Raw genomic sequence first — 26840 nt, forward strand, 5'->3', positions numbered from 1 at the left:
CACCACAGCTTCTCCCACGGCAGGGGTGAGGTTTATTAAAGGGCATCCATCCCTGAGATATTTGGAGGCCACTCCAGTCCTTCCAGGAAGACAGTTCATTTCCTTATTATTTAGACTAAAGATACCTGAGGAATTTTGGTGGTGTTTTCTGTCGCCAGGAATTCGTTCACTGTTCCTTTACCCACTATGTAACGTGCAGCCGCGGTTGCGAGTTGGCAGTTTTTCTCAAGAAATGCAGACACTGTTATAAATTTGCCATTCTTTATCTGCAGCACAGTGTTTGTTATTAATAGTAGTAGTTTCTTCTTAATAATAATTCCTTGACGGGTATCATACCTTGGAAACTGACAGCTCCATATGCAAACGAAGCACTTCCACCCGGGTGTAATGTCTCTGGAAACAAAAAGTCAAAGCTCTGCGGGTGTGGGAGAGACAGGGACTGTGTCATTAGAGAATGCAATGTAAGACAAGTAGGATAGGAAGATGGGTGTGCCACCCCAGGAGAGGCAAACTAGCTGTCTACCCTGACTGCTGATTTTTTTTTGTCTGGTGTTATTAGTAGGAAGAATACTTACATGATGTTCTTTGTCTGCGTAATTGAATTAGTTCAGATGGAGAGAGTAATCGTGGCATCATTGTCATGGCAAGAAATGAAGTGAAGATGAAAGTGAGAACAATTGCAAACAGTCTGTTTGCAGCAGGAGAAATTAAGAGAGAGAAACTTGAATGGCCTATGTTTTAAAAATATTTAAACTTTACGTTTCATTGAACTGAGCAAACACAGAACCATTTAGAACCAAGCATTGCTTATAGGTAAACTATAGTGAGAAGCAACAGCTTGTTACTGCAATCCTGCTGCTTATTCTGGGCACCTTGTGTCACTTTCAAATTACCTTTTCATTATAAAAATCCACTTGAGTTAACTAACTTCAAGTCAACAAATGTACAGTGTTGGTACAGTTTCCTCAAGGATTTAACAGGGATGTGTGTTCATGCACCCACCCATGTTATACATATGTAATGTACATGCACATTAGATATGTATATGTGTATTTACATATTCTGAACTGTATTAGCAACTAAAGGTGGTTATTGGTTTCTCTGATCCCTTTCATTTTGTTTCATTTCTATTCCCCACTGTGCACTCATCCTTCTTCTTTGATAAATGTTAACGTGTCTCTTCATCTTTGTTGCCATTAATAAACCCTAATGTGTGCCAACGTGCTGCACATATTGTATATGCACTATATGCATATATTTCTCTATACTTTTAACCATGAGTGAATATCCACCTACTTATTAGAGGACTGTATAATAGGATTGATCGATACAGCAAATAGGTGTTGCTCACTGGTCCTGGCCAGTCTCTTTTTCCAGTGCTTTTCTTCAACCCTTATATATTCTTTTAAAAACTGAAGTACTTTCCTAAAAGCACAGGTTTGGAAGAAGCCTTCAAATAGACTGAGGCCTGTTCTCTGCAAATGCCTAATCTCCTTTACTGGTTTTTCTATTTCTGTTCTAGGAACAGTTAGATCTTTTGCTGTCGCCACTGGGATGCACCTTCAGTAGCATTTATTAGGGGGGAAAAATTACATATTTTTTACTACATAGAATGTTTAGTGTTGTATACACTCAATGGAGCTATAGTGCATTAAATCCTATGCCCCGTGCAAAGATTCCTAGTTCACTTGTAGTTTCAGAAATGCTCATGCCACATAAAGGAATGTGGCTTTATGGGTGTAGCAAATTATAACATTGCCATCAAATATTCTCTATTCTCTGTTCCTACCATAGTCCATCCGCAAGCAGATCTCCACAGCGTGCATGAAAATGAATGCTGGAGAAGACTCCTATCTTTAGAGCTCTCCATGACTCACTGTGACTCACTACAGTGTTGTGCTGTTTCTTTTCAGTAGTAAAATCTATTTAAATTTGGTAAGGAACTCTAGGAACTAACGGCCCTAGCTATTTACCTATTTATTTTTCTAAATATTTGTCCCTTGCCTCTATAGCAATTATGTACCGTAGGTTTTAGGGACTGCAGAGATGAGATTTAAGTGATGACTGTTGTATGGTTTTCTAGATTAAGGACTTCTGCTCTTGGAAGATTGACTGGCATCATATTTTCAGTCATCACCTTCAAAAACTGTAATGAAATTAGAAATAACAAAAGCTCTCAGAATGCTTTAGATTTTAGAATTTGTGTTGTGCTAGAAAGTGTGAAAAAATCAATAAAAATATCAATAGCACGTATTGAATTTAAATCACCAAACCAGGCTTCTGTTGGGAAGAGGTCACATTTAATACAGATTACATACTTGCTACTGCAGAAATTGCAGTTACTCCAAATTTCTTGTCTAAGATTTTAATAAAAAATAACATTGCTGGCTGCATGGTGGTCTTTCTGTGGCAGCGTCTTGCTAAGAAACTTGATGATCTTCTGAGTCAGAGACTGGACTTTGTTTTCTTATTTGCAGTAGTGGACCAAAAAGCATTAGAGTGAATGAAAATGAAAAATTTAAAGCATAATTTAGTGATCTTAAATAAGTAAATGATTGTCTGTTGTTTATTCAATTAGAGTAATACAGATGTTTCCTTTGCCACAAGACAAGGCTTTTTCTAAATGGAGCATCTGTGAAGAAGAAAAGTTCAGTGAAGTAGCTGAGGTTCATAAACTATAATTTCTGTTTGCAGAATATTTTTAATTGAGAAATGTTATCAATTATTTCATTTCTTGATTAGTCCATAGAACTGGAAGTGAATGCACGGGTTTATCTCCCAAGTTAACAATATTTTCCTTTTTAATTTTATACATAGACAAGTTTTTTAAAGTTGAGGATAACAAATCCTCACATATCCTTAATTCATGATGAAAAGAATTTTTAAATGTTTTAATTTTTTGTTGGTTCTACTGTGTGTGTAGCATTATAGTACACAGTCAGTTCTTGGAGAGAGTTTCTAGCACCTTTATGATTTATTAAATTTAATTCCTGAAAATTATGTTGGCAATTAAAACAGAGCTATTGAAGATCCTGAATGTTCCACTTCTGAAACAAATTTTTCACCACTCTGTATTGTATAAAAAGGAACTTGAAGAAAACATAAGACCCTGATTCAAAAGCTCTGGGGACAATATATTGGCCTTTGCATTGTAGTTAATATATTAGACCAGGAGTTCCTTGAAGTTTTATTCATGGGAGATCATTTCCTATATGAGGTAGCAGTTTAGAAGCTGATTAATGCCTGTGATACAGAATTTTTCTAGAGTAGAACAAGCACAATTTGCAATTTTTATAGATATTTTAAAAACAAAACACAATTAACAAAGAAACCAAAATAATTAGGCAATATACGAAGACGGTGTAGACCACAAATAGTCACAGACTTTGGCACACCAACTTTTTTGTTCTTTCAGTACAAGATAATGCAGTTTAGTCCTTCAGTACCTGTGTGAAGATGCTGAGTAGGAAGCAAAGAACCATAAAGGCAGAAGTCAAAATGGGTCCCCTCTGAGTGGAAGCTGTTAGTGAAAGTAATGATATCTTTGCGTTTATGGGTTAGCAATAAAATTCCTCTTTGCAAAGGGGTAATTCAAGCTTATGCGTTATTTAAATGCACTGTCAATGGGGCATGTTTTCATATGCTTTACATTTAGGCAACATAAAAGCCCAAAGTCATCTTAATACTTAGGGCAATCCTTCTTCCTTTCTTTATCTCTGCTTCAGTATGTTATGGAAAATAAAATGAAATTGGAAATACTCAAAGCAGCTGTGGACTCAGCACCTGTAGTCGGATGTTAAATGTAAATGATGGAAGCATCTTTAAATGACCTCATAAAATGATAACACTCATTCTGTGTTTAAAGAAGTTGAATTTTCAAATTACAAATTTGCTCCCTTATGAGCATGTTATCAGAAAGCATATAGAATCATTGTCTCACTTTCATTTGTGACTGCAGAGCAGTAAGTTTATTTTGGAAGTTACTAATTTGTATGTGATTGGGATGGAGGGAGCGAGGGAGGCTCTGGTTGATCTTGTTTAGGTTCAAATATATTCTTGGATGTTTTATCAAATCCAAAGAAAAGACAGGTTGTACAGAATTTGAATCAAAAGATATATTCAAATTTTAACCAGATTCCTATTTAAAACAGAAGAGACAAAACACATCAAGGTAACTGTTGTCACTTTGCCCATAATTCAGACCATTAAGTCAGCCGGTATGTCTAATCTATAAAATCATATGCTTGTCTCAAATCTTTGCCAGGCAAAACAAGGCAATTTTAAGAAATGGTAGCACCTTTGATGGTGTTAGTTAAAAAACATGTTATTTGAACTGTAAGTTTTATCTTTTGTTCCTGTATTTTCTGTAGCACTTTATTCTGTATGATCTGAGATGTCCAAAATGGGCAGTGTCTAAGCATTAAACAGCTGATTTTCAGTGGTGTTAAGTACCTTCCACTCTATTGCTAGTCATTGTTAGCCTTAGCAGCTCCCAGTCTTCAAAGATGAAGGTTATCTTCAGTCTTATCCTTGTGTTATATATTGTGTTTTCTTCACTTCTTTTATAATACTCTTGGGCATTACCAGCAAGTTTTTGCCTCAGGGTGGATGAAACAAGAGCTGTGTGCATGGGGGTTACACCAAAGAGAAAATGAAATTTTGACAAATCTGTGCTCTTCTTGTTTAGATGTAAGAGACAGAGTGAGACCTCTAGCAGAGTGCAGCTGCTTTTGCTACTGTGTTGGAATATTTTATTTATTTCTCTTCAAAAAAGAACAACGAAAAAAATAATAAAAAGCCATGTGTGATAAAATCCCCCTAATGCCATGATAAAATCACAGAATGCTCTGGGGTTGGAAGGGACCTCTGGAGATCATCTAGTCCAACCCCCCTGCCAAAGCAGGTCCAACTAGAGCAGGTTGCACAGCAACTTGTCCAGGCAGGGTTTGAATGTCTCCAGAGAGGGAGATTCCACCACCTCCCTGGACAGCCTGTTCCAGGGCTCTGCCACCCTCAAAGTAAAGAAGTTCCTCCTCATGCTTAGATGGAATTTCTTATATTCAAGTTTGTGCCCATTTCCTCTTGTCCTGTCACTGGGCACCACTGAAAAAAGACTGGCCTCATCTTCCTGACACCCACCCTTTAAGTATTTATAGGTGTTGATCAGATCCCCCCTCAGTCTTCTCCAGACTAGAAAGACCCAAGTCCCTCAGCCTTTCCTCATAAGAGAGATGTTCCAGTCCCCTAATCGTCTTTGTAGCCCTAATCCACCCAACTGGAGACAGGATTTGTGACCTGGAGTGCAGCTGCAAGGTTAAAATCCAGCAGAAACAAGTGTTTTTCTGCAGAATCTCAAGTGGGATATCTGCTTAGGTGCTTAACAACAGAGCGGTGGTTTGTCGTACTCACTTCTCTCCATAATCTTCACGTATGTACGAAGAAATACTTTTAGCTGTTTAATCATCTAAGGGTTGATGCTTCAGGCTGGCGAGCTCCACTGATGTACACGTTCTGAAGTTCTCACCCTTGACACTCTGTGAATAAGTGTCACACTCGCTAAATAGGTATGAGGTCATCTTTTTTTCAGCTGTCAAGTTTAGGTTTCAGATATGCTTATTTGTATTCTAATTCTGGAAATGACTGCTGATTTTGTTGTGGAGTGTGATGGGTCTGTCTACTCAGAGCTCATTTGAGGACTGGAATCTTTAGGAGCATCGTTCCATCTCTGTAAACAGCAAAATGCGTTTTGGGAAAATCTTCTCCTTATGTCTCTTTGAAATGGTTAATTATTTTACGTTTATGGAAAAAAGATTAGATTTATTGAAAAGCATCATTAGAGCCGGATGCCCATTAAGTAGTTAAAATAACACCCTACTGCTTGACTATTTAATATATGCGTTCTTTGTTTGCATGTGGTGTGTCTCTATAAAGTAACAGAGAGGAGTCTTGTGTGTGAATGTGAGCATCCTGTATAGATCTGTGTGGTTTTGAACACTTAATTTAGAAAAAAAGTTTTCAATAAAAAGTCACTAATGGAAGGTGAACGGTTTTACAGCTAATTTCTGCTTTAAGCACTAGGATGACGTGCTTTTGTCAGATCTATACTGAGGTCTCAAGAGATACTGTATTTGTCAAATTGATATTAATTAGAAATTAGAGAGCAATTTGTTAGGTTTAGACTTGATTATATTCTCCAGAAAAGCCCAGATAGCTCTCATGTGGAGAGAAGAGCCTAAAACTGCTTTGTATTCCTTCTGCACTCAACAACAAAGCAACTTTTCTATGAAATTTCTATTTTTTAATAATTTGGGACTCCTGAATTTTTTTAGGTGTCACTGTTGATCTGAGTATCCAAATTCAATCCGATCCCAGTGCAGGCAATTTCATTTCAAGTCAGCAAGAGGTGATGATTTGACATCAAGTCTGAGATTACGGGGAGGGGGGAAAATCATTTGAAAGAGCGTTGGATGGTCTGTACAGGGCCTCCTGTTTGCTGCTTCTGTAATGGAATCCAGTGTACGTTATGTTTTTGTTGAAAGCCTGCGATGCCTTCCAAAAAGGCCTGACGGTGAGAGATTGTGAATTTCCTGACAGCCGTTACAAAACGATTCCAGCTGTTCTCGAGAGGCGCCTCGCGCGCTGCCGAAAATTACTATTTTGTACATCTTCTTTGGGATTTAAATGAGGTGATGTTTATTTTGCAGTATTGTTTAACTGGTTCTTGTTAAATAGTTAGCACAACACGCAGTTTGGGTAATGCTGGTTTTGTTTCTTAATCTTTCAAGGTTGTGCTGGTGAGATGGAACGAACCATTCCAGAAATTAGCAACCTGCGATGCAGATGGAGGAATATTTGTTTGGATACAATACGAAGGCAGATGGTCCGTGGAGCTTGTGAATGATCGGGGGGCACAGGTTGGTATCCGTATTTGCTCTGCAGTCAAGAGTCATCAGGTCCTGAAAAGCAAAATGAAGAGTACAATGAATGGTACTTCATACCTTTCGAAAAGCACAGGAGAAAATGAAACCTACCTTTATTGAAATGAATGTGCAATAATTGTCACGAAGACACTTTGGAAGGACAGTTGCTGTATCCAATGGCCATGACATCAGAGCTACAACTGGGCTAATGGTTGCCCTGTCTAGTTCTGTGCAGTGCTAGCTTTTATTAAAACAACAAAAAAATTCCTAAATATCCAATAGATTGAATCGTAGAATCATCTAGGTTGGAAAGGACCTTTAAGATCATCTAGTCCAACCATCAACCTAACTGATAAAAAAACCAAAACCATACACCCCCCCCCCCCTTACTAAACTATGTCTCTAAGCACTAATACATCTATTTTCTTGTCTTTGATATGTTAAGGTAAGCGACTTTACATGGAGCCATGATGGGACTCAAGCGCTTATCTCCTATAGAGATGGATTTGTGCTGGTCGGTTCAGTCAGTGGACAAAGACACTGGTCTTCAGAAATCAACTTGGAGAGTCAGATCACCTGTGGCATATGGACTCCAGATGACCAACAGGTAATGGGGCTTTTAGAGGTATTAATTGTATTGTGTCTATATTCTACAGAATACACTTTGTAAGAACAGTTTCCCTCAAAACTGGTGCTCCAACAGATAACAAAAATTTAATTCATCTTGTCATTCTCATTAGGCAAATATGATAATGTACCAAGTTACTTATCAGCACTTTTCACCCCTAGTCACACCAGTCTGATTCAGAATTAGTTGTTTGAGACAGGAATCTGTAAATGTACCCCTAATATGTTGATACAGCTGTCTTGAAAATGAGCATTTGATGCTCAAAATGAACATTTGGGTAGAAATACAGACTGGATTAGTAAACATCTGACTGATCATATCTGTATACATCTGTTCAGTCTGCACTTGCAGCAAAAGCAGTTCAAGTGATAGATAGGGTTATGTTTGCCTTCACCATGAGCAAATGGATCCAGTTGATTGAGTGTCAGAGAGACCTCTCAGCCTTATATAAACATAATTTAAAAGTAGGCCATTTTTTCCAACCATTGAGTCCAAAACTTACTGACCTTTGAAAAAGTCAGTTAAAAATTTCTTCTTTACTGTTTTTCTAATAAAGCATGTGATATTGGCCACATCACCATTTACAGTGGGGCCTAAGCTAGCCCATAAGTTTCATTTGCAGAATTTACAATAGCCATCTACCATTCACCGTTGAGTTTATTGGAATGGTCTTTCCTTCTACATGCTTGCTGTCATTATGGTTAATGTGCATATAATATAGTACTGAAAGAAATTATGGGAGTAGAACAGTGCAAAGAGAAGCTGTGTTATGACTACACGTGAATTATTTTCCTTCCTTCATTTTACACCACTATGAAAAGGTACTGGTTCAAGATTCAAGGTCTTGAACTCACTGTCTTTAATTTAGAATACAATAAATCCATGCAAGATAGAGTTCTTTTGGAAGTTGCTAGTGGAATATAATACCACTAATAAAATGCATTTCTGCAGCAGCATCTCATAATTTTAGAGTGCTCTGCAAAGAATAATAAATTAATTATTGCAACACTGCTCTTTAAAGCCAGAGAGTCTAACTGCCTTTTTTTGAATCTGGGGAAATGTAAGTCTTGACAATAAATAATTTACTCAAGATCAAGAGGAAAAGACAAGCAGCAGAAGTAGGAAGGAAAACTAAGATCTAATAGCTTGCAGTCCTATGTTTTAAACATGAGGCTACCCCATTGTGTGATACTTGATTGCTGCTGCTGTATTTGGAAATATCTTCACTTGAGTGTTTAATTTGGGGTGACTGACTGCCTTTAATTCAGTTTAGCCAATATGTTTGTACTTTAGAATCTGGATGCTCCATAAGTGGTTGTCCCAGAAAACAAACACTTGTTCAGTGTCCAGATAAGCACATTCAAACACAACGGCCAGCCCCAGCTGGGTGAGAATCCCTCGCTTGAGTTACGAGATTCTGCTGCTGACAAAGTCATTGAAATAGAGAACGAATCTAGTCATGAGCTTGATGTTGCTCTGCACAGTTCTCTTAACAATGGGGTTTGCTCATTAACTGATAAAAGACTTCTGTGCTCTTCCCCAGAGTTGGCGGAAAGAAGCGATCTTCTAACATGTATTTAGATGTATTTGTCTCCGGAGGCACAAGGAGATATGATTCACTGGGGTTCTAGGCGAGAGACCGTGCTCAGTTCAAACTAAAAATAGTAAATTGGGAGAGAAGGACATGGCATATATTACACACAAATAAGCACATACGGAAATGGATACCCTGACTAGCTTATCTCCTTATCTAATTTCTCTCCTGATTTGTATCTGTGCAAATGAGAACAGAATATTATTCTAGTCTACAGTAGCTTCAGCATCTTCTCTGTTGCCTAATGTAATCTGCTTGTCAATACAGCGAGTGAAAGAGAAGTATCAAAAGTTATATTATCATACTATTCTTTTTGTCACCCCTGTGGCACCATGAAGATTGCTAGTGAAAGTATTCCTGGAAAATGTTACACTCCCATGACCTTGAGCACAATCAACTTGGAAAGTTACGTTTCCCAGGGGAATATATTGTTCAGTATCAGTTTTCTGTTGTCCTGATAAAAATTTGCTGAATGTGGCTTTTCTGTTCACCTCACTCTTGCGTTCTCTTAACTTCTTCACTCAGCCCTCTGCCACATGCATCCTCTTCTTTTCTTCAAGTCTCATTTTCCATCTTTTCTTCTCTCTGTCTATTCAACGCCAGTGGTCCATCTCCTCTATCACTCCTCACCACGGCTCTGTGGCAGCTCTGCAAGAGGAGGGTGAATTCCTATCACTGTCTTTCTGTTGAAAGCAAGAAATGGTTGGAACTCCAGTATTGCCAACCATCTTCTTGTTTGACAGAGTGTGTGTGACCTCTGGGTTTGTGTCCTTACTTTTCTTTGACACAGGCTTGTAAAGAAAGCATTTGAAGTAGGCTGATGTGGTAGAAACTCCATGGTTAATGCTTCCCAAAGTCTTTTGAGAGACCAGAGATGGGATGAGAACTAGAGAGATGGCCAGGGTGGAGTACAGCTCGCCTGAAACTGAGCATATAGTTGTATCTTTTAACTGATTTGGTACTTACTTTGCCCTGAGGAGGTTACTGGATTTGATTAATACTAGATGCAACTGTTCTGCATTTTCTTTTAGGAAGAGAGTGGTATCATTATTCTCATGTCTCTGCTGTTTTTCAGTATTTCTTGAGTTCTCTCTGTCTGTTGAGGACAAACTTACCGTGAGTCATAGGAAAGTTGATACAATCTGTTTGACTGCAGCGCTTTCTTTCTCAGCATCATATGTTGTCAGATGATCTTCTCATGAAGGTCGTTCATTGGCAGATTTTTACTGTGGTTCACACCCAGGTCTTGAGTCTGGACTTTGAGCTATGGGCTTCTTCAGCTAATTCAATTTTGGTCTTTTGATTGTGATTCTGCATGTTTATTGTAGAGGGCTAGAAGTTAGTTTTCTCAGTTCGTTGTGTGTCTGTAGTAGACCCTATTTCCTCACAGTTTTGTGGAGTATTTTTCTGGTGAGAAGGCTCACCTAGGATTGCATAGGGATGAGAAAGTATATTGGAAATGAAAAGTAAATTTGAAATATCAGAGAATGCTTTACCCTGTCTTGAGACAGTTCTGTGGTGTCGTACCATGCTTGTTTGCAAAGAGGGAGTGTACATACCAAGTAGTTTGAATGACTTCCCCAGTGAGAAGAACTTGAGTTTTGTGTAGTCAAAGGGTTTATTTATAATTATAGAAGCAATGTCAATAAGTAATTGAGGATTTTTCCTAAGCCCCCAAGTGATAAAAAATATCTTTCCAGTGCTTCGTATCCCCTACTGTGTGCTTGCTCAGCTCCTGGTGACATATTTCTACCAACTTCTGCTGCCCTCGGGCCATCCTGTCCCTCTCCTCCTCCCAGATTTTACCTATTGAAGAGGCTTATTTCTGTTCACAATGGAGAACAGCACAGAGAACTGGATGAGAACCATAGAGGGGTCAGATTATCCTTTTGTTTACAGCAATATAGTGTAACTCCCTGGATTTCGCTGGGATTGTTTCTATTGCTGTTTCTGTGTACGAGGAGGGGATCAGACGGAGATCACTCTCCAATAGAGGGAAGCCTTGATGAAAATGAATGAATATATTTTAATTCCTGGATGTCTCAAGAGGTGCTACTAATCTGTATTTGTTCCCTGCATCTCATCTAGTGTAAATTATTAGACTTTTCTGACAGCTGTAAGAGCCCATTTCTGTTCCCCCGCCTCCCCCCTCCCCTTTCCTGTTGTAAACTTTTATTTGTGGAAACTTGGGGAGTGGCCAGGATTCTCTTTGGTCAGGACATGACAGACAACAGGTACGTGTGAACTTTGCCAGCACACTCCCTTCTCTTTGCTTTGAAAATAGGTATATAAACAACTTGATTGGCATCCTGCTGGGTACTACATTAACTGTTGTATGTGGTCATAGCGTAATAGTATTCATAGAATCATAGAATTGTCTAGGTTGGAAGGGACCTTTAAGATCATCTAGTTCAACCATCAACCTAACTCTGTTTTCAAAAAAAAGAAGCAAAAAAACCCCAAAAGAAATCCATACAAAATAAACCCCCCACATCACTAAACCATGTCTCTAAGCACTATGTCAACCCGTCTTTTGAAAACCTCCAGGGATGGTGCCTCAACCACTTCCCTGGGCAACCCACTCCAATGTTTCATAACCCTTTCAGTGTCAAAATTTTTCCTAATATCCAATCTGAACCTCCCCTGGCGCAACTTGAGGCCATTTCCTCTTGTCCTGTCCCCTGGGACTTGGGAGAAGAGACCAGTTCCTGCTTCTCTACACCCTCCTTTCAGGTAGAGAGCGAGAAGGTCTCCCCTCAGCCTCCTTTTCTCCAGGCTGAACACCCTCAGCTCCCTCAGTCTTTCCTCATAAGACTTATTCTCCATCTGTTGTGTGCTCCCATCACAACACAACATGCTTTAATACTAAGAGTGTGTAAATACGTGCCCCAAGTTTCAGCCTGTTCTGCGTCTCATCATACAAAATTCTGCTCTCAGTGGAAGAGGAAAGCAGCACAGCGTTAGGAACAGACATGGTGTGCACTGCAGGGTTTTAGGAGGCACTGGAAGAAAACCTGGGAGACCAGAAGAAGATGAAACTGATTTGTCTCAAAATGCAGAGTGCGGGAGGTCTCGATGTTGGTTTCTAAAAAATCCTTCGTAATTTGCAGTAGCTGTGCAGGAAGGCAGCTCCTATGCTTATTAGTCACTCCTGCTCCCGGCGCTTGCCATCCCCACTCCCATGGCAACACCAGACGCTTCAGCATCTTTCTCCCTGACAGGCACGAGGCAGGGACAGGCTTCAGCTCCATCACCCTTCCTGCAGCACCCTGCCTGCAGCTCTTCAGGCTGGAACCCGGGACCCAGAAAGGAGCTTCAGGTGAAGGAAGGGATGCGTGGTACCTCCTGGGTCCGGCGGTGTAGCCGGGTGGGATCTCTGTGCTAATACAGGACTTTGTGTCTCAGGTGTCCCTGGTAGCATCAGCGCCATGCTGTGAGGTAGGAGCCCCACAGCACAATCCTCACCAGGAGTTAGGAGCTAATTAGCAAGAAGCACTGTCAAATGGTTGCACCAGGCATTTCATGAGCTCAGGCTCCTTAGCGTTGGTGTGGTTTTAGTCCCCAGCAGGAATTTTAACTAATAAATCCATTATAGTAGAATCTGCTTTTGGACCCCCCCATTTTCATCTGTGAGCTACGATTTGCAGTTGTTACCACCTATTCAGGGAAACAGTCATTCTGAACAACTCCTGAGCTGAAAGCAGGGATAGCAGCCTTACCTACCTTCCAGAACATGGCTTAAAGATAAGGAATTTATTCCTTGTTGTGTCTGGTTGAGCCATGATGTCATCTTCTCACCCACGTCTTCTTTCGCTTGCTGCTGTGGAACAAGGGATTTGTGCTTCCATTCACCTTAGTGTTTTGGTTTTAATCAGGTGCTGTGGCACGCGTCTGATTCAGGCAGTCCTTGCCATGGCAGTAGCTGCACTGATCAAGTTTAATTAAGCTCAGACATCTAGACGTGTGGAAAAAAAATATAATCTCGAAGACAGCCTTCTAATGAGTTGACAGAATGATGAAAGGAAGCTACAAACAGGCAACTGGGGCAGTATAGGGAAGGCAAATATTTACCTTAATTATTATGAATGAAGAGAAGGAAGGATAAAGTGAAAAAAATTACAGCCTGTAAAATTTGAAAGTGTAAGCAATTATTTTGGTCTTTATTAGAATACTTCTTGTCCCTATTAGGGATCCTTACAGGTTGACATAAAGGAGCCTTTAAAATGCCAGGGAATATCTGTATTTTTGTGTCTTAATATATAAAAATGCATCTTTTCCTCCCTTCTGGGTGCAGGAACCACAAAATGAGTTCACATCTATATTTACAGTGACCAGAGCCACTCAGAATTGCACTGTAAGATACAGTCTTTGAGGAAGAACTGAAAGACTTATTTTCATTGATGGATGAATTACTCAAATTACTGGGAAAAATGGCTAGAGGCTTTTTATAGCATTGAAGAAGTGTCATTAATTAACTAGGCAGTTTATTCAAGCCACAAGGACTGCAGACAATGGTTAAATCACGTATAAGGATTTTAACATTGCATGCTGCATAATTGAGCAGTACCATTAAAATGCAAAAAAGAGGACAGGAGAAGGAGACTTCAGTTGTCTTTCAAGATAAATCTGCTTGTTATATAAAACAAACAGATAAACAAAGCCCACCGAAGCTTAACTGTCTTTAATATTTTGGACTATTTTTAGAAGCATTTCAAACCTTTGTGGCAGACTTGCTATTAAAATTAATGATTTCTGCTTGCTTGTGCTAAGGATTCTATGAATGTTTACTATCCTATTGCATCCTTTTATAGACAAAATATGTGGGGTTTTATATATACTTAGAATGTTTAAATATTTTTGTGGAGACTTTAGTATTCTTGTTTTATGTATTTATATGTGCTGGAAGCCAGTAACACTTTGTTTTTGTTCTTTGCTTGGTGACTTGATTTTTATGATGCCACATAATAGTGACAGACAGATTTTGGCTGAAAAAACAATGTGAATTTTAAGTGCTAGTTAGCCTTTCTTTCTCCAGTCTCTTTTTATTATGTTGTTTTGAAGCTGCATTATGCAGCTATTTCTGAAAGAATAGATTTCTCCTCTTCTTTTTTTTGTTCCTGATGTCTATACATAGTTTAATTAGCATTGTCTTTCCTTTGCCTTTTTGTTTCAAGTAGGTTTTCGTGCATCATTCTGCTGAGAATACAGCTTCCAAAAAGAAGGAGGGAGAAGAGTTAAATATCTTGGTGCACTGTGCCTTTTTTTAGTTGTGCTCTCCTTTTCTCACTAGCAATAAGCAGCTACACTGCAGATTTCAATACTCAGATGGGGACTTTATAAGCTTTGCCTTGAGTTTGGGGAAGGATAGAGAATAAGGATGTTCTCCTCAGAGCCTCTAGGATTCATCTGCAGCTTCGGGAGCTGTGGCATCTCTCTGTGGGTTTATTCCAGACACGGTTTTTCCTGCCAGAAACCCTAGTTGATACTGCACGGTTACTGAGCGGGTAATTGAAGGAGCGGAGCAACAAGGTGATACTTCAGTGTGCTTTCTTCTTCCCACTCGCTTCATCTGTGCCTTGCCTAATCTTTCCCTTGATGCTCTTCATCCAGCCTGTAGTGGCAAGACACCGAGAGAGCTGATGAGATGGTGCTATTTGTTCTAGTCATGAGGGCTGGAAGATGGGGGATGTTTATGTGCTGACAGCATCATGGCTCATTTTTTCTCAGTAGCTCCTGCAATGCTTCATGTCAACACTTTCAGATGAGTCTTGCAAAGAAATTTTTCCCTTAATGACTCTGTCTGAAAGGAAGAATGCGACTGTTTTAATGTTTTGCTCATCAGTGTAGACAGGGCATTTGATGTTTTTTACTGCAAAAAGGAGAATGGCTGAATGGATTTCTGCACAGCGTCCTAGCATGTAGGGATCACTCTCAGCAGTGTACCTTGTAACTCTTTACTGTGATCTAACATGACACTCAGGCAACAATATTCTTATTTTAGTTGATGGGAATCTGGGGTTTGTTAACACTCTACCACATCTTCCCCTCCCTCAGGAAAGGAAGGATGTCAATGGCAGTGACAAACCAGTGATGGAGGGAGAGCTGAAGACTCATTGTGCTATTCAGTTGATGTGTCCACTTAGCATTTCATACCCATTTTACATTTTTGGAGCATCAGCATTTGAGTCAGCAAAGTAAGGAGGACTGCAAACAGAAGCACGCCCAGTCTCTGTGTGGGAATTGGCAGGAAGAGAGAAGTTGTTTGCCTCTCCTCTCACCTTGCTGGCACTTGTACAGAAAGATTTGCTCATATAGCCTGAAGTCTTTACTTCTTTGGGACAAGGAGTACTTATTTGCAACGGTGTTTCTGAAAAGCACTGTGTTGTGCTGTGGGGCAAATAGTAAGAACAAGGATTTGCTGTGCACCCATACAAGGTAGTAGCACATACTTACACTACTTTTTAGTCAGTGCTGGGGAAAAATGGCACCTGCTGCCCTAAACTGCTCTCTTTCTAAGAAGAAGTCCTATGTAAGGTAGGAAAATTGCTTTAATTTGTGTGTTCAGATTTTGAGTTGATCAGGAGAGGGCATGTGCGTGGAAGTGTAATTCCTACAGAGAAACAACTCTCCAAACTGTGAGGGTTTTACAGCATTTTTCAGAAACAGTCTGTGTTATTCCGTTGCCAGAGCCACTTGGCTGAGAACACTTTGGCCCCGCGACCCCTTTGGTTCATCCAGAGCTTTGTGGTCTTTAAGTTCAAAAGAAATGTAGCTGCCAGAAGGGTTCATTTAAACTTTACTATCGCTGGGACTTGATCCGTCAATTTTTTGGAAATCAGCAAGAAGACCAAGAGCCAAATGGGGTCTTGAACTTGGGTCAGATGTGTTTGAGCTTGTGAACAGCCTGAAACCTTGGTGCAGGGAGGGAGGATTAGAGTGATTGAATCTGGAGGAGGAGATCTGTGGATTTCTGCACTGGGTCTTGTCGGGGAAAGCAAGGCCAAGCTTCATAGTAAATTGGAGTTGAAAGGTGATATTTTTGGAAAGTGATATCGAGTGGTCTTTCTATTGATTTGACAAAAAGAGAGAGCATGCCAATGGAAAGAGGGAGCAGTATCTCTTTATTCTCCAAAGGCTTTTCCATCAGTGTTTCATTCTGCATGGATTCACCTTGAGCTCTCTGCTCTTTGTCCAGTAGCCAGTTTCTTGTCGGTGTTCAAATGTTGAGGGATTGTTGGTGACTGCATCAGCTGAAAAGGGATTAATCCTTTCCCGCTTCCCTTGCTTTTAGGAGAACAGTCATTCTTCTTCAATGCCTCATTTTGGTAGCAGTTTATTACTCACCCTATCTCCATGTTGACTCTGTTATTCTTAACCTCACCCATTCAACATATTTCCTGACTGTGCTGAGTTACCCTTCTCTGCCAGCAGCCAAGACCTAGAAGGAGAATGCAGAACTTGAGGGGCTGGCTTCTGTTCACACATAGCTTAACCCAGGGGCTTCTTGATTTTGTGTTATGAAATCCAAACCAGCAAAGACATTGCTTCTAAACTGCTTTGCCTTGCATTTCCACTGGTCGAGAGTGCAATCCTTGTTGCTAAGTAATACCATTTTCAATTAGGAAAAAAAACCAAACCACAAAACCCCAGCAGAAACTCCCAGACTTCTAAAACTCTGAAGGAAATTTTAGCTTCAGCAGTCAACATATCTTTCAGGAAATAACTAAAACCTGGACTGGAAACAATGCAGCAGACTGCCAAGCATATCAGTTGACTTCTTTGCCTGATTGGGTGGTTGTTGGTGAAACCACTTCCATTTTCCCACGTAACAGTAACAAATAGTTGTTTTTGTTGCCGTATGTAATTGGATATATGTGAAGAATGTGTGTTTTCATAGACATACATGCACTTTTCCTGGCAGTGTTTAGTGAGAAAGCAGAAAACGGTGCTGCTTGAAGAGTGTTCCAGAGTATTTCTGCTGTGGGAGCTCAGTGCTCCAGGCCCAGAGTCCTGTCCATGTTAAAAGCTGCAGAAGATGTTCTGTAGAAGTTGTTCCAGCTGCTGGCTTTTTGTTCATTTTGCGTAGTTCTTCAAATGTGATTTGAAACCTGACACAAGTTTTAAAAAAAACAGAACTCCTTTCCACGTCTGAAGTAAGCTGAGGCACATTGTTAATTCAGTGAACATTATATAGAAGGGCAAACCTTTTGACTTAAAATTCTAATTGCTTTAGGATGCTTTAGTGAAAAATGTCTCAAGAGTCAGGAACAAATATTGAAATGCATGTACCTGGAAATACACAAGTCAGAATTTCTCCAGGTATAATTACAGGGGCATATAAAAATCAGTCTTTTGGTGATTTGCCAGAGTGCTTTCAAATAACATTATTTTCACCTGGACAGTCGCTTCTATCCCCGCATGTCTGCAGTAGTTGTATGGCTGGAGATCCTGCTTTTGAGACTACTTACATTTTTGACTCCTGAAACAGCGTGCAAGGCTGTATCTCATTTACAGTCATTCAGCTGTGTTACACTATTTTAGAGAGAAATAAAGCCAGTGTGGTTTGAATTCCCAGGTTTTGGTATTTCAATATTTATTAAATGGATTTGTCACGAAGATCTCCAGTGTATTTACTTTGTCTTCTCGTTTGAGGGGTTTGCAATAGTTATCTAGACCCTACGGACTTTGTTAGAGAGAGAAGGAACAAGACAGAAAGTAGGTAACCAAACCAGTGCTGCTTTTGAAAGCGTTAATCATCTCAAATGAGAATTTCACTGCTGTGTATATATGCAGTTTGCAGAATGATCTCGGGATGTATCATCCTTGTGTAGGGCTGGTAACTCCTAACATCCAAAGGAAACAAAAACTCTGCTCAGTTTTTTCAAACAGGAAGGCAGTCAAAGAAAACCCAGTGCTCTCCCCCCCCGAGCTTATGTGTGAATTGTGGTGATGTCTCTTTTTGTGTCGGTTCAAGAAATCATTTTACAGCGGTTGAATTTTTAATGGAAATAAAAAGTATTCAGCAGGAGAGCAGCCGTCTGCCTCTCTCTGGTTCTCTCTTTCTCTCTGCAGTTTGAGGTAAAAAGAAGGAAAGCCAGAAATATCACACTGAGAAAAAACAAACTTTCACTTTTTTATGTATCCTAAGAGGCGGCTGCTGCAGTGCCTCCTGCTTTGTGATGGAGAAACAGTAAACAAGAAGTTCACAAGGAATGCAAAATGCTAATACTGCAACTAAATTGACTGCAAAATGTTGTAACTCAGCCTTTGCGAGACTAGCAATTTTTTGTCAAGCTAATAAATGAAAATATTTAAAGGCAATAATTTTCCAAGAATTTCCTAAGCCTACCTGCATAAATGGAAGGTTGAGCCATTGTTTTGTATATTAATGAGTTTATAGTTCAGTTAATTTTGGATCAGCAAAATAGATTGATCTCTATTAGTATGATGGCGTTATGGTGACGCCTGTGAAGGCTGTTCCTATCATGAATACTAATGTTTGTCCAGATGGCTAAATGGGAGCAAACAGAACTAATTCAGCTTCCTCAAATGGCTTAGCATCTTCTGACAATGCAAACGCAGTTGGCCTTATTAGCGTCGTTGCAGAATGTAATATCTGAGGTGCAGTGATGACATTTTTCCTTGGGGGAGAAGGCTGAAGGAAAAAACATGAAGACAGGTCTCAACTTTGAAAAGGGGAATGTCAGGGAAACAACATCAAATGAAGTGGCTACAAATACAGGGGTGGATACGCAGGGTAAACTGTTAGTAGCATCATTCTTACAGCAAGATGTGTGTCCCAAGCAGAAAATGAACCAGAAGGACAAAGAGTAAAACAAAATGCTGAAATATCAAAGTTTGCAAAGTGGGTAGGTGGAAGAGGAATCCTCCAGACTTTGGAAACACAGCCCTGGAGAATGTTAAAAACCAAAAGCATATATTTTTGTAAGATCATTCATGGTTCACTTGGTCGCAAGATGCTGGTGAGATTTCTGCCCTGGTCTACTACTTCATTGTTGAGGAACTCCTCACTGAGTCAGAGGAAATTAAAAGGGGGTCCTGGAACAGGTTAGTTTGAAATGCAGCAAGTTCCTTTGTCCAATTGGTACCTCAAAGATTATGAAGGATCTTGGATACGAAATAACTTAGCTGCTAAGAGAAATAATCATGTCTCTCTTCTAAGTCTTGAAGGGCAGCACTATTTTCCTGCAATACATTAAGAATGCTCAAGAAATGTGCAAATAAGGTTTACATCCACACCTTGCAACTGGTTAAAGCAAAAATTGAACATGGAAATACAAAACACCTGTAAACTGGTCTGAAAAAACCTAGGTAGGACATTTCTTCCAGAGGGAGATCATGACCCCCTAGTGTCTCAGAAGTCTTTGCATGTGTCATTAAAAGTGGTGGCTAGAAAACAATAGCTGAAATGGTGTATTTAGTTCTGAAAAACTCAACAAGTTCCAATGCAAATGAGCCCCCTAAGGATTTCCTGACAGAAATAACTGTATGTGCCCTTTGGTGTTGTGGGAATATATCCTCTGCTGGAATTTGGCAGGTGTAGAAACCACAGCAAATTATAACAATACATGTTTTACCTACTGTGGATGGCTTAGCAGCGTGAAGAGAAGAACTGGCCAGGAACCAGTCTGCCAAGGGGAAGACGAAGCAGTCAGTCAATTTGCATTATACAATTGGAACAGTGGGTTTGCCTTTGTGTCATACTATATATTCTAATTTTTTTTTTTTAATTTAAAAATACTTACTGTCGTTTAAAATATTAACTGTTGTGAGATAGCAACATTTATGGGTTGCATACAGTTATTTGCATTAATATGGACTGTAGAAAGCTTGAGAATTTCAAGCCCAGTAGAGCTCAGGTTGCTGGACTGGTCCAGTAGGCAACTTCTAGGACACATCTAAACCTTTGCCTTTTTCTAATGTGATCAGCCAGTTCCTGCAAAAACTTGGTGTGGTCACTTTGTCCTTCTGCCTGCCACCTATCCTGTGGGAGAAGGAAGAGATATAACTCAAGAAATTGCTCAGTGGAGTTACCAACAAAGCTGGCAATTCAGCCACAGCTTAGGGAAGATTAAACCACCTGAGATTTCATGACAGATTACATTAATTTTCAGAACATTTGAGTGTATCCAGGAATTTAAATGCAAACTGAATGGATTATCCTCAGTTATTATAAAAGTCATAGTGACTGTAGTTCTGGAAAGCTTCTTTGACAATGAGGACAGGCTGGGAGGTAGGAATGGATGATAGGTGGGTTCCCTGCAGGTGTAAGTCAGCACTACTTCACTGACTTAATGAAATTGTTAAGATTTACAGACTTTCCTCAGCTACTGCATATAATTGGATGTGGTGAGATGGCAGGATCTCTCTCTTTCCTACTGGGCTAGTATATTCAAATTAACATAAAACTCGAGCATTCTTACTGTTGATGAGTTCAGTTTGCATATATTAACCCAAATTAAATAGCAATTACATATATTTTGTGCAAAAATAGCATCGCTGTTAGTAAATTATAAAGTAGTGGGCCTCCTGAGCTGGACCTTCAGTGTTCCAGGTTGTGGTTGCTCCATTGTAGCTCTGTTGATCTTGGTCATGTCAGATTGAAAATTGAAGACTCTCTGAAATCTTGGGCATTTAAAGGGATTGCAATCTTGAATGATAATTTCATGGATAATAGGTTAAAAGCGGATGGACTCCCTTTTTCTTTACCAAAACTAGCTTGTGAAACTCATCACAAGTTACCACAAGGGCTAAGAGGTCAGCACAATTCAGAGAAGTGTGTTTTTCAGGTATTCAGATTTGTCATGCTAAGTAGGAATCACCCCAAGGTTGGATTTAGGATTTAATGGAGAACCCAGGCACATGTGTTTCAGGACTGAACCCAACTTTCAGCTCTTGACAGGCTTAGAAAACTGTGTGTGAATTATCCCAACGCTGCTCATCACAGTTCTCCCATCAAAGCATACAGCATCAAGGTACCATTAGAGACTGCTCTGCATTTGTGTGACTTCTAATCAGCTACAGCTTCACTGTAGTGCACAATTCCTTGTGTTTGATATGTTTTGTAAAGAAATACTGTATTTATGTTGTGTAACTGACTTACACCTTGAATGTATGAGAGATTTTAGGTGTTTCATGGTCAGATTAGGCATAATTCTACAAATGGAATTCTGCGAGTGGTAATGCATGTAAAAACAGTTGAAGTAACAAACAGTATGAAAGGAGAGGAGATGAGACAAGAGAAGAGCAGAACAAGGGGCCAAAGAACTGCTTAAAAATAAGTACTTGGGATTATTTTTTTTAATTACTATTATTATAATTTAGCTTTTGTATTCCGGGGTTAACAAGCCACTATAACTTGTTCATTACCTTTTCCCAACATTCTCCCAGACCTCCTAGATCTGCAAATACCTGAAATATATGAATGTAGGCAGCCAAAATACAACTTTTTAATTTCTCCATTGGATCCTTCAGGCGTACCCTGTGGCTCAACCTTTTTTTCTGAAGGTCAAGAGAGTTTTATTCATCTGATATAAGTAGCTTGAGTGTGGCATTTATAACTTGAGTAATGTTATGGATGATAACACCATTAGACATTTTTACAGCTTCAGCAGGAGTTCAGCCAGCAGAACTATCAGCCGGATAAATGCTTTTATCTTAAAGGTTGTATTGCTACAATAACCCCGAAACTTAAAGCTGCTCCGTGAAACCTATAGCCTGGTTAAAGAGATGAAGAGTGCCCTCTGACATTTCTAGGTTGCTAAAGAGCTTTCTCAGGTTCCAGTGCAAAAATTAATATGCCCACATGCATCTGAATTGGAAATTACTGTGGGACTTTGTCATTTTAAATGAATTGAGGGCAGTACTACTTGAAAGAACTAGCTTTAGATTGAGATGAGACTGAACTCGGGCTGATGAGTCCCAACATTTTGTTTCTACCCAATTGTGAAGTCTTTCTACCGGATTTTAGGAGGCAGAACTGTTAGACTGGTATTTTCAGAAACAATAGAGCGTTTCACTGCCTCTGTCTGGGTATTTTGCAGTTACACCACTCCTAGGAGACTGGTAAAAAGCTAATCTATAGAGTAGGCTCTATAGATTGATGTGAGAAGTGGTGTGAGAAGCTAGCAACAATAAATGGTAGGATTTTGGCTTTGTAGAAGAGAAAGTGGTGTGAGAAGCTAGCAACGATAAATGGTAGGATTTTGGCTTTGTAGAAGAAATTTGTTTTGTGGAGATCTGAAAGAGAGTGGTTATGTTCTGAAAGTAGATAGTGAAAGTGGCTGTGCACTGATGATGCATGTAAAAACGATTGAATTAATGTGCAGTGTGAAAGGAGATGGCATGATACAAGTGGAAGAAGAGTGGCATAAAGGACCACAAGAGGAGGAGTGTGAGATGAACAAAGGTTGAGTTATTGCAGTTATATCTGAGAATAGCGATGCGAAGCTTGTGGCAAACTTTAGCCACTGTTTTAACCCAGCAGCTATTTAACACAAAACTATTTGTAACATGTAATGATTACAGTTAAGGCAGCCAGATACTGTTTTTTCATTGCTTCCAATAATGTGAAATAACTCAATTGATTTTCTTAAGATTTTAATGACTTCACTGGAGTTCCTCTCTTAAACTGCTATTCTAGTTTGCAACCTTCTGTTTCCTGATCATCACCTTGATCACAGAAAAAAAATTTCGTACTTCTTATTTTTGACTGAGACTTTTGAAGCCATGCTTCTTTTCCAAAACTTTCAAAAGTGCAACCATGACAGTTGCTTCCTAGGTGAGTACGGTTGTATAAGTCTGATAAAATGCACAGTTTGAATGCTGCAAGTCTGGTACCACATCTCAGAAGGAAGATAGAAAGGAAGACCTCTGACAGCAGAGGTCAACAAGGATGATTGGAGGCTTTGAGCAACAACACTACAGGGAGATCCTAAGTAGGCTACAATTCTTCAGCTTGGAAAAGAGATGGCTAAGGGGTTAGGTTATAGAGGTCTATGAAATAGTGACCAATCTTGAGAATGCAAGTAGGGAATAATTATTCTGTAATTCTTTTAGTATTAAGAAGTAAAGGTTACCAACTGAAATTATCACTTATCAAAGAAGGGGCAGTATTTTTTACTGGAAATTACATGAGTGTGCAGAGGAGGTGCCTGTTTAGTGCATCCTGTTCTCTTACTCCTTCCCAAACACTTGACCATGGTTAGAGATTAGATACAAGGCTAGATGAATTTTAGATCTGGGCATAGAATTGTTAGAATCTTGAATTTACACACACTGGTAATAGGTGGTAGACTGAAGGACAAATATAAGATTTGCTTTTCCTTTTAGCTTCATTTTTAATGCTGGCTAGTTTTCAATTTTATGAGTGCCTTTAAACTTGCTTTAAAGTGTATTTGCCTCATATGGAATTAGAAGATAGCAGCAGCAGCCTCGGATAATTATTTTGTGGATTTATTAATCCTTATTTCCTAATGTTTTTCTAAAATTCATCAAATATGCAGGATCTTAACTTGCTTAAAGCCTCAAGACAGAAAATGCCTCTAAAAAAGAAATTGCAGGTTCCAGTCAGTCTGACTTCAGTCAGCACACATTAGCTACGGAGTAGTTTAGGGGCAAGAAAAAAAATCTTACCTTATCCATTTTGTATTTGAAATGGTGGGTGGAAGCTCCTCTTCATCTCTTCCTGAATGCATAATATATTCCCTTCCTCTTAGACTATAATAATGTTCTTCCTGTTGACTGATCGTATTGGTTTTTGCCTCTGTTTTTAGAAGACATTCTCCCACCTTCTCTCAGCTCATCAACTGAATAACTTACCCTCTTCTATCCTCTATTCAGCTTTCCATTTCTTATAAGCTCTTTGAAATCTCTGCTAGAACCTCATTTTTGTCATCTGATATTGTTATGATTGATGCATACCTCAGTTTCTGCCACCAATTTTAGAAGGTTCTGTGTAATCCGAGAATACCGCAGAATCTGTGGTAGCCCTTCTGCCAGCTCAATTTGGTGGTAGCAATGGCCAAGTTCAATTAAAGTATAACGGCTTATATTAAAGTGAGCAAAATTCACCACACCATGAAACATTACTTGCTCAGAGATTTTAGGACCTTAGCTCTAGACCCTGGTGCTTTGACTTCATTCTTTAAATACATCTTTGGTTGTGGTGTCCTGTTGTGGCACCATTTCACATCCCTGACTGCTTTGCTTTCAGTTAATTTCCAGTGTAGCTAGTTAATTACAAGATCATAGAATCATTTAGGTTGGAAAAGACCCTTGGGATCATCGAGTCATCTGAAGGAGGCCCAGTGGCTGACGTTTGGTGGGACTGAGGGTCGTTCTGTTATTTCCAGGTACTGTTTGGCACTGCTGATGGACAGGTTATCGTCATGGACTGCCACGGCCGAATGCTGGCCCACGTACTCCTTCACGAGTCAGACGGCATCCTCAGCATGTCCTGGAACTACCCCAGCTTCCTGGTGGAGGACAGCAGCGAGAGCGACACAGACTCCGACGACTATTCCCCACCACAAGGTAGGGTTGCGTGCGTGTTCTTCTGTGGCTGGTTTGCAAGCGTTCATGAAGGTATCTCAAACGCCAGGGAATAGTCATGCTGTGCTGGAACAGTAGGGTGGCCGTGTTTTCAAGTTGGTAGAGGCCAAAAGATTCCTGTGGAGGTATAGCTGGGGATGGAGCAAAGGGCTGGTACTGGGGAGTGGGTTCATTCCCAGCTCTGCCACCAGCCTCGCTGCACATCTTCCTGCACGTCGTGCCTCATCCATGCTGCTCTGCCTCCGTTTGCACACATGAGATAACAACACAAAACTCAAAGATTTTAGTGAGGGTGAGTGAAAAACACTAGAAAAGGCCATAATCAGGTTTCACTCATAAGCAGATGTGAGGTGTTGCCATGGTCGATATGCATGGAGTGCAGTCAGAGAAGTTAATGCGTTATTGTTTAGATTCATGTGAAGACACCCATACTAGACATAGCAGAAAGTACTACATCTTTAATTTTGTCTCTGCTTCATAGGATTTCTGTAATGTTGCTCATTACAGTCCCATCCTTGAGAGTCCTGACATAAAGAGCTTGATAAATTCCATAGAAGAATTGGAAATTAAAATATTTCCTGCAATTGCACAGGGTAGAAGAACAGTGACTGGAGCTGTCTGGAGTTACTAATTCCCATGCTTCAGAGAATATTGCCGGTTTGAGGGTCAGGAAGAAATCCTTCCCTATGTTTAAGTATAAATATAACTCATTGGGTGAAATGCTTTGGTTTTAAACTCTTTGGAAGTCATCAGTAGCAAAGACTTAGGAGGCCTGGGTATCCATGCAGCCAGCCCCATTCTTCTCATTCAAGTAATGCTAATACTTCTTGTTAATGCTGTTGATTAGTCTATAAGATCGAGGTAAGCTGTTTCTGTGTTCCAGTGTATAAAGTCTGAATTAAATTAAGAACTAAACTAACTAAACTAACATAACAGTGATTTAAGGATGGAAAATTTAAATATATAATAGCTAGAAATAATTTTTAATTTGTATCTCAGATCCACTGAACCACTGAATTGAGGACTCTTGCGGTTTTAACTATAATTTCACTTCAGTCAAAAACCCTACTTTTTCCAGAATCATGTATATATGTCCATATAATAAGCATCTGTATTTAACAAATAATGATAGCAGAGAATGTGATCATCTGGTAAAGCGTTAGCATTTTTTAAAACTGGTTTTTATTTTGGCTTTCACTCCTCACTTTTTGGTACTGGGTGAGATTTCTTACTTTAGGAGAAAAGAAGCAAATTTCAAATTTCCTAGCAAGCTTCTAAAGCAAGACAGAGAAAACATTAAATTGTTTTTTTGTTGTTTTTTTTTTTAAATACTGAGGTTTCAGTCAGAGGATGGAGAAGTTGCAGAGTACACAGATGAGAACTTAAATGATCCGAATGCACTAGCTGTTTCTGAGTCAATCAGGGGGTGGGCGGACTCGTTACAAGCCTACAAGCTTATTTTAATGATTACCCAAACATGATGTGTTTTCTTTAGAGCAGATGCAGCTTAAACCTCTCCAAGGTGACAAACCTTTGACTCACACAGATGTGTAGGAAGGGCTGGAAGTTTGATGGGTTTTTCTTATTAAATTATATACACACAGAGATGCTAATTATTAGACGTCTTTCTCCAAAATGCTTTCTGATCAGCATTTTTACAAGTTCAGGAAACAATACTCTGGAAGCAATGGCTCTGCCATTCTTGTTGACTGAAAAGATGCTGGCTGGGCCTTGAGAAGGCATCCCCTGTCAGAAATTGTAAACAAAAAGAGTTAAACAGCGAATGCTACAGATGGTGATATTGGTCATGAAGTATTTGAGCAAGGGAATTTCACTGAATGCTGAAAAACAAGCCCAGAGGAACAGAGACTTTGCAGAAATGGTTTTTAGAGCCAAGTGTTCCATTTGGGCTCACCTCTGCCTTTGAGTGCTTTGGATCCTGTTGTGCAGGATGGCAGGTAACTTTTCATGTTGCTGCCTAGCTCGTAACATTTAGAATACAGTAATTTGTGAAAGGTCAGCATGTGCTCTTAGAAGTTCTTATTACATCTCTGTGTAACTTCAGGAGGAGTCCCTAGCACTTGCCCAAGCAGAAAGTGTATCTAACAAATAGCTTTTAATGTGG

At 39.6% G+C, this 26840-nt stretch overlaps 1 protein-coding gene across 1 annotated transcript in view; it reads left to right on the top strand.

Annotated features, from left to right (window-relative positions):
- Positions 1–26840, top strand: part of TULP4 (tubby like protein 4) — a 165410-nt gene that overhangs the window by 101688 nt on the left and 36882 nt on the right. Inside the window, exons 3-5 of the mRNA XM_014950511.1 lie at positions 6786–6914; positions 7366–7527; positions 24517–24697. Of these exons, the coding sequence (XP_014805997.1) occupies positions 6786–6914; positions 7366–7527; positions 24517–24697 (472 nt within the window). The remainder of the gene's footprint in view (positions 1–6785; positions 6915–7365; positions 7528–24516; positions 24698–26840) is intronic.

The sequence above is a fragment of the Calidris pugnax genome, unplaced genomic scaffold (assembly GCF_001431845.1).
Source record: "Calidris pugnax isolate Ruff unplaced genomic scaffold, ASM143184v1 scaffold24, whole genome shotgun sequence".
Lineage (NCBI taxonomy): Eukaryota > Metazoa > Chordata > Aves > Charadriiformes > Scolopacidae > Calidris > Calidris pugnax.